The 12,966-nt window shown below is 42.8% G+C and overlaps 1 protein-coding gene across 6 annotated transcripts in view; it reads left to right on the forward strand.

Moving 5' to 3' along the window:
- The window catches only part of neb (nebulin), a 365,351-nt gene that overhangs the window by 108,080 nt on the left and 244,305 nt on the right, over positions 1-12,966 (forward strand). For all 6 annotated transcript variants that reach the window (XM_063048565.1, XM_063048566.1, XM_063048567.1 and 3 more), the window contains exons 41-44: positions 3,946-4,053; positions 11,944-12,255; positions 12,419-12,625; positions 12,716-12,820. In XM_063048565.1, coding sequence (XP_062904635.1) covers positions 3,946-4,053; positions 11,944-12,255; positions 12,419-12,625; positions 12,716-12,820 — 732 coding nt within the window. The remainder of the gene's footprint in view (positions 1-3,945; positions 4,054-11,943; positions 12,256-12,418; positions 12,626-12,715; positions 12,821-12,966) is intronic.

The raw sequence follows: 12,966 nt of genomic DNA on the forward strand, positions 1-12,966 counted from the left end.
ACATGCTAACATAGAGGACAATTCATATTTATAAAGTATAGATAAGGCTGTCTTCGAAACTACCTGTAAACTTCACACTTCCATCCACAGTGTCTGGCTAGTATTCTGGTATTCACAGCTTTTAGAAAATGCATTGTTGTGAACTCAATACACAATACTTTGTCAAACAGAAGACTGGTGGCCAGAGTCATTTAAGTGTAAATGAATCACCTACCCAAAAACTCACTCTAACACAGACTAATATCTAATTCATTTCTGAGGACTCCTCATATAAAAATGGAAATCCCAAAACTCTCAGAGAGATTCCCATTGCAATCACTTAGACTCTGGTCAGTTGCTAGAGTTGTTCTGAAGATAAGACCATAGGACCATAAGATATAGGAGCAGAAGCAGGCCATTCTTCTCATCGAGTCTGTTCCGCCATTCAATTATGGGCTGATCCAATTCTTCCAGTCATCCCCACTCCCCTGCATTCACCCCATGCCCTTTGATGCCCTGGCTAATCAAGAACCTATCTATCTCTGCTTTAAATACACCCAATGACTTGGCCTCCACAGCTGCTCGTGGCAACAAATTCCACAGATTTACCACCCTCTGACTAAAGTAATTTCTCCACATCTCAGTTCTAAAAGGATGTCTTTCAATCCTGAAGTCATGCCCTCTTGTCCTAGAACCCCCTACCATGGGAAATACCTTTGCCATATCTAATCTGTTCAGACCTTATAACATTTGGAATGTTTCAATGAGATCCACCCTTATTCTTCTGAACTCCAGGGAATACAGCCCAAGAGCTGCTAGGTATTCCTCATAAAGTAACCCTTTCATTTCTGGAACCATTCTCATGAATCTTCTCTGAACCCTCTCTAATGTCAGTATATCCTTTCTAAATAAGGAGCCCAAAACTGCACACAATACTCAAGGTGTGGTCTCATGAGTGCCTTACAGAGCCTCAACATCGCATCCTTGCTCTTATATTCTATACCTCTAGAAATGAATGCCAACATTGCATTCGCCTTCTTCACAACCAACTCAACCTGGAGGTTAGCCTTCAGGGTATCTTGCACAAGGGCCCCCAAGTCCCTTTGCATCTCTGCATTTTGAATTCTCTCCCCATCTAAAAAATAGTCTGCCTGTTTATTTCTTCCACCAAAGTGCATGACCATACACATTTCAACATTGTATCTCATGTGCCACTTCTTTGCCCATTCCCCTAAACTATCTAAGTCTCTCTAGAGGCTCTCTGTTTCCTCAACACTACCCGCTCCTCCACCTATCTTTGTATCATCGACAAATTTAGCCACAAATCCATTAATACCGTAGTCCAAATCATTGACTTACATCGTAAAAAGCAGTGGTCCCAACGTCGACCCCAGTGGAAACTGCCACTGGTAACTGGCAGCCAGCCAGAATGTTCCCACTCTCCGTTTTTTTCCAACCAGCCAATGCTCCAACCATGCTAGTAACTTCCCTGTGATTCCATGGGCTCTTATTTGTTAAGCAGCCTCATGTGCGGCACCTTGTCAAAGGCCTTCTGAAAATCCAAGTACACCATGTCCACTGCATCTCCTTTGTCTACCCTGCTTGTAATTTCCTCAAAGAATTGCAATAGGTTTGTCAGGCAGGATTTTCCTTTCAGGAAAGCATGCTGGCTTTGGCCTATCTTGTCATGTGCCTCCAGGTACTTCATAATCTCATCCTTAAGAATTGATTCCATCAACTTCCCAACCACTGATATCAGGCTAACGGTCTATAGTTTCCTTTCTGCTGCCTCCCACCCTTCTTAAATAGTGGAATAACATTTGCAATTTTCCAGTCATCCGGTACAATGCCAGAATCTATTGATTCTTGAAAGATCATCATCAATGCTTCCTCAAACTCTCCAGCTATTTCCTTCAGAACCCGAGGATGCATCCCATCAAGTACAGAAGATTTATCCACCCTCAGACCATTAAGCTTCCTGAGCATCTTCTCAGTCGTAATTTTCACTGCACAAATTTCACTTCCCTGACACTCTGGAATGTGCGGTATACTGCAGACATCCTCCACTTTGAAGACTGATGCAAAATATGCATTCAGTTCCTCTCCCATCTCTGCATCTCTCATTACAATATCTCCAGCGTCATTTTGTATTGGTCTAATATCTACCCTCAACTCTCTTTTACTCTTTATATGCTTAAAAAAAAAAGCTTTTGTATCTTCTTTGATATTAGTGCCAGCTTCCTCTCATAATTCATCTTTTCCTTCCAAATGACCTTCTTGGTTTCCTTCTGCAAGTTTTTAAAAGCTTCCCAATCCTCTACCTTCCCACTAGCCCTGGCTTCCCTGTATACCCTCTTATTTGCTTTTACTTTGGCTCTGACTTCACTTGTTAGCCACTGTAGTGTCCTTCTACCCTTTGAAAATTTCTCCTTATTTGGAATATATCTGTCTTGCACTTCTTTCATTTTTCACAGAAACTCCAGCAACTACTGCTCTGCTGTCTTTCCTGCAAATGTCCCTTTCCAGTCAACTTCGGTCAGTTCCCCTCTCATGGCATTGTAATTTCCTTTATTCCACTGAAATACCGACATAGTGGATTTTATTTTTTCCCTCTCAAATTTCAATGTGAACTCAATCATATTGTGATCATTGTTCCCTAAGGGTTCCTGAACCTTAAGCTCTAATGATGCAGTACTAACTTCTTGAAGATTTCCAGATTATTCAGTATCCACAAGATAATGTTACAGCTCTAGAAAACTGTGGTTAAACCACACTTGGAGAATTGTGTTCAGTTCTGGTTGCTCCATTATAGGAAGGATGTGGAAGCTTTAGAAGAAGCTGCCTGGACTAGTCTTATGCCAATAGCTTGACAAACAAGGACTTTTCTCTTTGGAGCAAAGGAGGATAAGGGATGACCTGATAGAGGTGTACAAAATGATAAGAGGCATAGGTAGAGTAGATAGCCAGAAACCTTTTTCTCAGGACGGAAATGGGTAATACAAGGAGTCATAATTTTAAGGTAGTTGGAGGAATGTATAGGGGGGATGTCAAAGGTAGGTTCTGCGCACAGACATTGGTGGGTGCATGGAATGTCTCCCCAGGGGTGGTGGTAGAGACACATACATTAGGGGCATTTAAGAAACTCTTAGATAGGTACATGCATGATATGTGGGAGGAAAGCGTTCGAATGATCGTGAAGTAGCCATAAGATTGGCACAGCATTGTGTGCCGAAGGGCCGGTACTGTGCTGTTATGTTCTATATTCTAGGTTTTATTGCTGGGAAAGTTGGTTGCTGAATTGCTAATATAGGATGAGATACTCCATTTATTTCATTAACAAGGGATTCCTGTGAGGGATAATTTTACATTTTTGAAATAATTGAGGTAACTTCAAGGTATTTAATTGTTTTAAATCATTTTTATTGTTTGTTTCTTTAATAAAAATAACCTCAGTTTCTGAATTTCTAATCATTTTAAGCATTCCTGATTCATTCTTTTAATAAATGTTTCAATATTTTTTGCTGTTTATCAGCATCAGAGACAGTCACAAATGTTCCAAGATCTTAGATGTTTTGATAATTAGTAAGCCTTGCAACTTGGCATCACCAAGTGTCAAAACATCACTAGGTTCACGGGCTTTACTATTTATGACAGGAGCACCTCACCAATCAGGTGTTGACATGGTGACAGAAGTTGCCATTGGAAACTCTTTCCAGGTAAGTGTGGAGCTAGCAGCTTGGAGACTTAGTAAGTGCAGACAACTCTCTACTCAGAGAAAGGTACTTAGGACATGACCACAGCATTAATATTGTGTGACATCGCATTGAATAAGGTTAGGTGTATGTCACTCATGTTATATATGTTCTCTCTCATAAAATGGTGCAGGAATAAACAGCTCATACAATTTCAGTAGTTAGTTAATAACTACACGGTGTTAAAATCTTATCTTTCTGTTCTGTATTTTAGAAATTATACAGATCTGGCTGGGAGAAATCAAAGAAGAAGGGCTATAACCTGAAGCCTGATGCTATTTCGATAAGGGCTGCAAAGACTTCAAGGGACATAGCTAGTGATGTAAGTAGTCATTAATAATCTATTCAGACATAGTTCATTACATATTTACACTTGGGAGGCACAATTTTCACTTTGGACATTGAAAACACATGAAAATGCTTTTTTGTAATATATTCCTTTCTGTATTGCATATAGCATATGAATTTTCCAGACCTTTTTGATTCAATTTCCATTTTTTTGTTGTACTTCTCAATGTGATAGAATTGAATGTGCATAGGACTCTTTGCACATTCAGTTAGTGAACTGCAATAAAATAGAAAAATAAAATTGGATGATTTAACCTTTGACTTTCCAAATTTCATTTGCTGCCATCAAAACATCTTGGGAATATTGGGTGTTACGTACCCCGTAACTGGGTTGCCAAACCAGCAGAAATGGACCACTTAGTTGGAGTCTGGATTACTGGAACTAAGAAAGTTTTGTTAAAGAAATAAGTAACACAGTACTCTAATAGTAAGGATATAAATGCAACAGGTTAGCAATTGTAAAACACACATGTACACAGAACTAGGATAATAAGAATCAATCAAGCTCTATCGCAGTCTAGGGGTAAAATGATCAGTCTCAAGTGATGTAGAGTTCAGTTCAGCTGAGTACAGTTCGCAGTAATCGCTGTTGTGCCGTTGGAGAGAGAGAGAGAGCGAATATGCAAATTTTCTGATTCAAAACAGACCTTTGATGTTCCTCGCAGTTAGCTTTCGGGCGAACCCTTTTACTGTCTTCTGAGGTCACCGACTGTGACCCCTCTGTTCCAGATATGATCGTCCTTCCGTGATGAACCCGGCACCCAGGCAAGGGTGGACACACACACCAGGTTCCCTCCGATCGTACTTTTTCACCCTGTGCGTCTATGGTCGTTCCCGCAACCAGACCTCCAGAACTCTCACCAACTTGTGGGGGCATACTGCACTTCCAGGGTCTCGTTATCTCGTGATCTCATGGTGTCTCTCTTGCCTTAGCGAACCTGTTCCTTTTATCCCCCTGCTGGGGTATTGCCTGTCCATCAAACTTCAAACAGTCCAGGTTCAAAGCAACCGGTCTGACAATACTCGGAAATGTGTCTCTTTTCGTTAATCTCTCTCGTCTCTCATTAACATTTCTGAATGCTGCTTCATTGTCTCACTTATCTCTCTCATTAGCATCAATCTTCTGATAACTTGGTCTTTTGTCACACCCCTATCCTTCAAAGGATTTTTACCAGGGTAAAAATTATAGGCATGAATATATTATTAGATACACACAAATATACATGGTCATCAGTTATTTGGCTAATACAGAGAACTTTAAGTTGTCAACACCTTGACAGACAGTCAACAATCACCTTTCCGTTCATTTTATATGTTTTATTTTAATAATCCTCTAAGACCAGGCTCCAATTAGCAAACTTCATAGTGGCCAAAAACACTAATGGGTTGAGATCAGTGCAAATGACCAGTGGTTTCCGTGCTGGGCAAATATAAACCTCAAAATGTTGTAATACTAGTATGATGGCCAGTAACTCTTTCTCCACAGTGGAGTAATTTCTCTGATGGATATTAAATTTATTAGAAAAATAAGCGACTGGGTGATCAACCCCCTCTTTGTCTGTCTGCAACAGCACCGCCCCGGCTGCTTCATGGCTAGTATCTGTTGCTAGGGAGAAGGGTTTTGAAAAATCAGGCGCATTCAGCACAGGATAGTGACACAAAATCACCTTCAGACTCTCGAAGGTTTGTTGACAAAGGTCGTTCCACACAAACTTCGCATTCTTTGGCAAGAGCTTAGTAAGAGGGAGGGTAATATCCACAAAGTTTTTGCAAAACTTCCTATAGTACCCCACCATCCCCAAGAACCTTCTCGGGGCTGTCTTGTCTGTTGGGGTGGGGACTTCAGAGATAGCCCGCACCTTAGCCTGCATCAGTGCCAGCTGACCCTGTCTTCCCACAAATCCCAGATAAGTGATCTTTCCATGGCTGAATTCACTTTTTGCGAGGTTCACTGTCAGGCTGGCTTCAAACAGCTTTTTAAACAGCTCCTCCCACGTGTCACTCCAGACTACTACATTGCCAATATACGCTTCTGCGTTCTTTAGCCCTTTTGTCACTGAATTAATCATCCTATAGGGGTGTGCTCACTAGGCTGACCTGATGCGACAACAACACCATGTCCCGGCTCTTTGCATCGCCTCGAGACATCCGGATATACGTGTGCGTGCCATTTAATTAGCTGTCGCTCTGCTCAGGGGTTAAGGGAGAGACCTTATCAGCAAAGCTGGCCAAAACAATAGACTTCTTCCATCTGGTCGGGACCATACTTATCTTTTCGAAATGGGTTTTCCCCTTATCAGGTGGCACCCTAGCCTCACTAATTTTCGTGATAACACCGACTAGGTCTGTTCGCCTATCGTGGCAAGCTATTAGCATATCAAAAACCTGTAACTGTGTTAGCTCACGTCTACAGTAGTCAACAGCATCCTTCCTCCTGTGCGGGCAGTAAAACTCTTTCATGATTCTATCGACTGTCTTCCTCCCCCCAAAATGTCCACCGAGGGGTAACTTGTGGGCCAGGTTAAGAATCTCATCCCCATCAATTTTCGGCACCACCCCCCATTCCTCATCTGTGGGCACGGTACTTGGTCTCCATTTCCTCATCAGTACTCCCTCCTTCACATAGTAGCCTACTGGCTCCCTTTTTAATTCTGCTTCAGAGAGAGCTGTCTCCGTCAAAACCATCAGCTCCTCGTCTCGCTCCTGTGCCTGTACAAATTCCTTCCTTGCTAATGATAGGTCTACCTCAGCGTCCGTTTCACTACGCCCCTTCTTTTCACTTTCTAACCCCTCCTGGTACAAGGCTGGTAAAAGCGTCTCAGCTAAATCTATATTCGCTTCGGCAGCCTTTCTGGACACAGGCCGAGTCACTGCACAAACGGGATAAACCTGTGAGTCCATGGGCGGGGCCTCAATGCTGGCAGACTGGCTCGTCAATCTTACTACTGGGTACACCTCTCCACCGGCGAGGTCATTACCGAGTGAGACCTCCACGTCTTCCATCGGTAGTTCGGGCCTCACCCTGATCGTGACCGGTCCGGAGACCAAGTTGCTTTTTAGGTGTATCTGGTACAAAGGTACTGCTTCAGTCCCTTTTCCAATGCACTTTATCACCCTGACCTCCCCATTCTGGGTTTCTGAACTAAAGTCTAACACACTCTTTAATATCAATGCCTGACAAGCTCCAGTGTCTCTCCAGATCCGCACTGGAACTGGGTTTAACCCCTCCTTCACCGACACCAATCCGGCCGAGATAAACCTCTCGTGCCCTTCCTGAACTTTATCAGACCTCTTCTCCCCTAGCGGTTTGTTTACCAGCTCAATACAGCCAGTCGGAACCGTCGCTTTCCCTTTCCCCGTCTCCTTCTTTGGTGCAAAGCACCTGGACGCAAAGTGTCCGGCTTTCCCACAATTATAGCAGATGACCCCAGGAGACTTCCTACCAAACTGCTCCCGGTCTACCTTATCCTTCTCACTAGTCCCCGGCTTACTTTCTGACTTTTCTGGCGGACTCTCTCCGCCGTCCTGACTACCTTTCTGGTAGCCTTTAATTGGGGTAAACTTCGTTTTATGTGTCAATGCGTACTCATCCGCTAACTTAGCAGTTGCGGTTAAAGTGTCTGCCTCTTTCTCATCTAGGTAGGGTCTCATACCTTCAGGGACACAACCTTTAAACTTCTCAATCAGGATTAGCTGTAGCAGTCTGTCATAATCCCCACTGACCCCTTTTGAGGCGCACCAACGCTCACAATATGTCTGCAGCTCACGGGCAAACTCTAATTACGTGTGGCCCCACTGCTTCCTCGCATTCCGGAACTTCTGCCGGTATGCCTCTGGGACCAACTCATAAATCCTGAGGATGGCCTCTTTCACCACATCATACCTCTGGGCATCTTCTGCGGACAAAGCCGAGTAAGCTGATTGGGCTTTTCCTTTAAGTACACTCTGAAGCAAAACAGCACACTTATCCCTCGGCCAGTCCTGACTTGCAGAGACTTTTTCAAAATGTAGAAAGTACCGATCAACATCGGTCTCATCAAATGGGGGAACCAGCCTAACCTCCTGGGTCGCCCTGAACCCTTCACCTTGGTTCGGCATGGGCCCCTGCGCTGCCATTATCTTTAACCTCTCCAGCTCAAATTCTCTTTCCCTCTCTTTCTCTCTCGCTTCTCGTTCTAACTGCTTGTCCCTGTCTTCTCACTCCAACTGCCTGTCCCTCTCTTCTCGCTCCAACTGTTTGTCCTTCTCTTCTCGCTCCAACTGTTTTACCCGGAACTCATGCTCGAGTCTCAATTTTTCAATCTGCAGCTGTACTGTTTCTGCATCAGGTTTTCCCATAGCTATCACCTCCAGCTCCCCTTGGGGAAACACACCTTTAGATACATAATGCTCAACGATAGCTCTGTGCATCTCCGCTGTCCTCATTGTCGACTTCCCCTTAAAAAGATTCAACCGTTTGGCCACAGCTGCCAATTCTGATTTCCTGGCATCCTCTAATGCCTCCAAGGTCGGCGCCTTTAGAAATTCCTCAACCTCCATTTCTGCTGTTTGCCCTTTCTTTCTTTCGGGAATTTTAACCCAATCAATTTACCCAGTCCCAAATTTAGCGTTCAAAATTGCAGACAAGAACCCCACTTATGTTACGTACCCCGTAACTGGGTTGCCAAACCAGCAGAAATGGACCACTTAGTTGGAGTCTGGATTACTGGAACTAAGAAAGTTTTATTAAAGAAATAAGTAACACAGTACTCTAATAGTAAGGATATAAATGCAACAGGTTAGCAATGGTAAAACACACATGTACACAGAACTAGGATAATAGGAATCAATCAAGCTCTATCGCAGTCTAGGGGTAAAATGATCAGTCTCAAGTGACGCAGAGTTCAGTTCAGCTGAGTACAGTTCGCAGTAATCGCTGTTGTGCCGTTGGAGAGAGAAAGAGAGCAAATATGCAAATTTCCCGATTCAAAACAGACCTTTGATGTCCCTCGCAGTTAGCTTTCGGGTGAGCGCTTTTACTGTCTTCTGAGATCACCGACTGTGACCCCTCCGTTCTGGATACGATCGTCCTTCCGTGGTGAACCCGGCACCCAGGCAAGGGCGGACACACACACCAGGTTTCCGCCGATCGTACCTTTTCACCCTGTGCGTCTATGGTCGTTCCCGCAACCAGACCTCCAAAACTCCCACCAACTTGTGGGGGCACACTGCACTTCCAGGGTCTCGTTATCTCGTGATCTCATGGTGTCTCTCTTGCCTTAGCGAACCTGTTCCTTTTATCCCCTTGCTGGGATATCGCCTGTCCATCAAACTTCAAACAGTTCAGGTTCAAAGCAACCGGTCTGACAATACTCGGAAATGTGTCTCTTTTTGTTAATCTCTCTCATCTCTCATTAACATTTCTGAATGCTGCTCCATTGTCTCACTTATCTCTCTCATTATCATCAATCTTCTGATAACTTGGTCTTTTGTCACATGGACAATATTCTGTCCATTAATTTTTATTTCAACAAAGGGAAGTTCTGTGGTAGCTACCAGTTTCTGATGCATGTAACAATTCAGGAACTTGCTTATACTTACACTTTTATACTTTATACTTTATTGTCGCCAAACAATTGGTACTAGAACGTACAATCATCACAGCGATATTTGATTCTGCGCTTCACACTCTCTGGATTACAAATATTAAATATAAAAATATTAAAATAGTTAAAATTAGTAAATATTAAAAATATAAATTATAAATCATAAATAGAAAATAGAAAAATGGGAAGTAAGGTAGTGCAAAAAACCTGAGAGGCAGGTCCGGATATTCGGAGGGTACGGCCACAGATCCGGGTCAGGATCCGTTCAGCAGTCTTATCACAGTTGGAAAGAAGATGTTCCCAAATCTGGCCGTACGAGTCTTCAAGCTCCTGAACCTTCTCCCGGAGGGAAGAGGGACGGAAAGTGCATTGGCTGGGTGGATCATGTCCTTGATTATCCTGGCAGCTCTGCTCTGACAGCGTGCGGTGTAAAGTGAGTCCAAGGACGGAAGATTGGTTTGTGTGATGTGCTGCGCCGTGTTCACGATCTTCTGCAGCTTCTTTTGGTCTTGGACAGGACAACTTCCATACCAGGTTGTGATGCACCCTAGAAGAATGCTTTCTACGGTGCATCTATAAAAATTAGTGAGGGTTTTAGGGGACAGGCCAAATTTCTTTAGTTTTCTCAGGAAGTAAAGGCGTTGGTGGGCCTTCTTGGCAGTGAACTCTGCTAGGTTGGACCAAGTTAGGTCATTTGTGATATTGACCCCGAGGAACTTAAAGTTTTTGACCTGTTCCACTTGCACACCACCGATGTAAATTGAGTCGTGCGGTGCGCTACTCCTTCTGAAGTCAACAACCAATTCCTTCGTCTTGCTGACGTTGAGGGATAGGTTATTGTCTTCGCACCATGCCACCAGGTTCTTAATTTCCTCCCTGTACTCAAACTCATCATTACCCAAGATACGGCCTACAATTGTTGTGTCATCAGCAAACTTACATATTGAGTTTGATGGAAACTTGGCTACACAATCATGGATGTACAGTGAGTACAGCAGGGGGCTGAGTACACAGCCTTGTGGGGCACTGGTGCTCAGAGTGATTGTAGAGGAGAGCTTGTCCTCTATTTTTACAGCCTGGGTCCTGTCTGTGAGAAAGTTGAAGATCCAGTTGCAGATCTGAGTGCTAAGGCCCAGGTTCCGGAGCTTAGGATGACTGAGTTCAATTACTTACCCAGCAAGTGTGTCCAGGTGACTTGCACACTTTTGAACTCAATACTCTTAGTTTATCCTCTATGATTAACCTCACATATGAACAATCCTGAGTCTCATGTGGGACGAGATCATTCTGCTTTTCTTTTATTGAGTCAGATAGAAAGAATAGACCACCCAGATCCCCAAGCTTCCTCTACAATTTAATAAGGTCATGGCTGATCTGAACGTAACCTCACCATTCATAAGTTGTAAACTTTCATCTTCTTGTTTTTTGGTATCTACCTACCTCTGATAAATAATAATCAAAGTCTCTTTCTACTGCCTTTTGAGGAAGAGTTCAAGAGACTCACAACTCTCTTGTGGGAAAAAAAGATTGCCTAATCTCTGCCTTGAATTTCTGTTCTGTGTTTCAACAGTGCCCCAAATTTCTAATTCTCCCAGAAGAGGAAACACCCTCTCTACATACATTCTGTCAAGAACCACCCCTCCCCCAGGATCTTAGATGTTTCAATCAAGTTTTTTCTCATATTTTAAATTTTAGCAGATGCAAGCTTGGCTTGTCCACTCTTCCCTTCTAAGGCAACCTGAGCATTTCAAGTTCCAGTTGAGTAAAATTCCCTGAAATCCTTCCAATGCACTCACATCCTTACATATTGTCCAGTATAACGCACAATAGTCCAGATGTGCTCTCACCAATGCCCCAAAAACATGTAGCATCACCTCCCAGTTTTTGTATCCAGTTTCCCTAGCAATAAACAATTATCTTTCCTACTGTACATGCATATTGGTCATTTGAGGTTCATGTATTTGAACACTCAATTCTTTTTGTATCTGATCTCTGCAGTCTGTCAATGTTTAAATGCTTCAGTCTTCCTTCTCAAACAGACAGTTTTTTTTTACTTTCCACTTGCCAGATCTTTGCCCGGTCTCTTAACTTATCTGTAATCCCACTGTAGCCTCCTTATACCACTTCACAACCTACTCTTCTACCTGTCTTTGTGTCTGAATCTAGAACACTGTTAATGCTGATATGCATTTACTGTGATACTAAATGTGTCAAAGACAGTGCACTGAATTGGGTATAAGGGTTCCTTCATTAATACGTTTCCTGTTTCTATTTGGCAGTACAAGTACAAGCAAGCCTATGAAAAATCGAGGGGAAAGCACATTGGTTTCCGTAGCCTGCAGGATGATCCCAAGCTTGTCCACTTCATGCATGTCGCTAAGCTACAGTCAGACCGTGAGTACAAGAAGGATTATGAAAAGTTCAAGACAAAGTACAACACACCATTAGATATGGTCAGCATCACAGCTGCTAAGCAGTCTCAAGCAGCGGTCAGCAACAGTAACTACAAACATCTAGTCCATCGCTACATTGCTCCTCCGGATTCAGTGAACTTGGTACTGGCCAGAAATATGATGAATATTCAGAATGATGTAAGTAAAGTAGAAAAAAAGGATGATTAAACAAAAATACAGTCAAGGTGTTTGTTACCTAAACGATTACAATTAGAATTGCTTTCTGCGCCACTTTTATTTTGTCTGAAAATAGCCAGCATGTATGTATATGATGATTTAATCCTTGTGCTTGTTATTTCAGAACCTCTATAAGTCAGAATACAATGATTTTATAAAGGGCACGGGCTGGATCCCCCTTGGCTCGCTGGAAAATGAAAAGAACAAGCGTGCTTCAAATATCCTGTGTGAGAAAAGGTATCGTCAGCACCCAGAGACATTAAAATATACCATTGATATGCAGTCCATGCCAATGGAGCTGGCGAAGACAAATGCCAAAATCATGGATATGGTATGAGTACTTACAACGCATTAATTTTGAAAGTGGTTCATTATCTAATTTAAAGAATGCTTTATTAATCACCAGTCTTTAACCTTATAGAACTTGTATAAGAAATCTTGGGAAAAGGACAAGGTTCAAGTACATGTAATGCCAGACACACCTGAGATCACCTTAGCTAAAGTGAACCAGTACAACATGAGCCAGGTAAGTAAAATGGATCAGACAGTGTTGGTTTCAAATGAAAACTTCAATGTATTTGAGTATAAATTGCAATGTAACAATGAAATGCAGACTGCTTCAAACTCTGAGAGAATGTGAAATGAAGTGATACGGCAAATTATATTGAAAGG

The sequence above is a fragment of the Mobula hypostoma genome, chromosome 5 (genome assembly GCF_963921235.1).
Source record: "Mobula hypostoma chromosome 5, sMobHyp1.1, whole genome shotgun sequence".
Taxonomy (NCBI): domain Eukaryota; kingdom Metazoa; phylum Chordata; class Chondrichthyes; order Myliobatiformes; family Myliobatidae; genus Mobula; species Mobula hypostoma.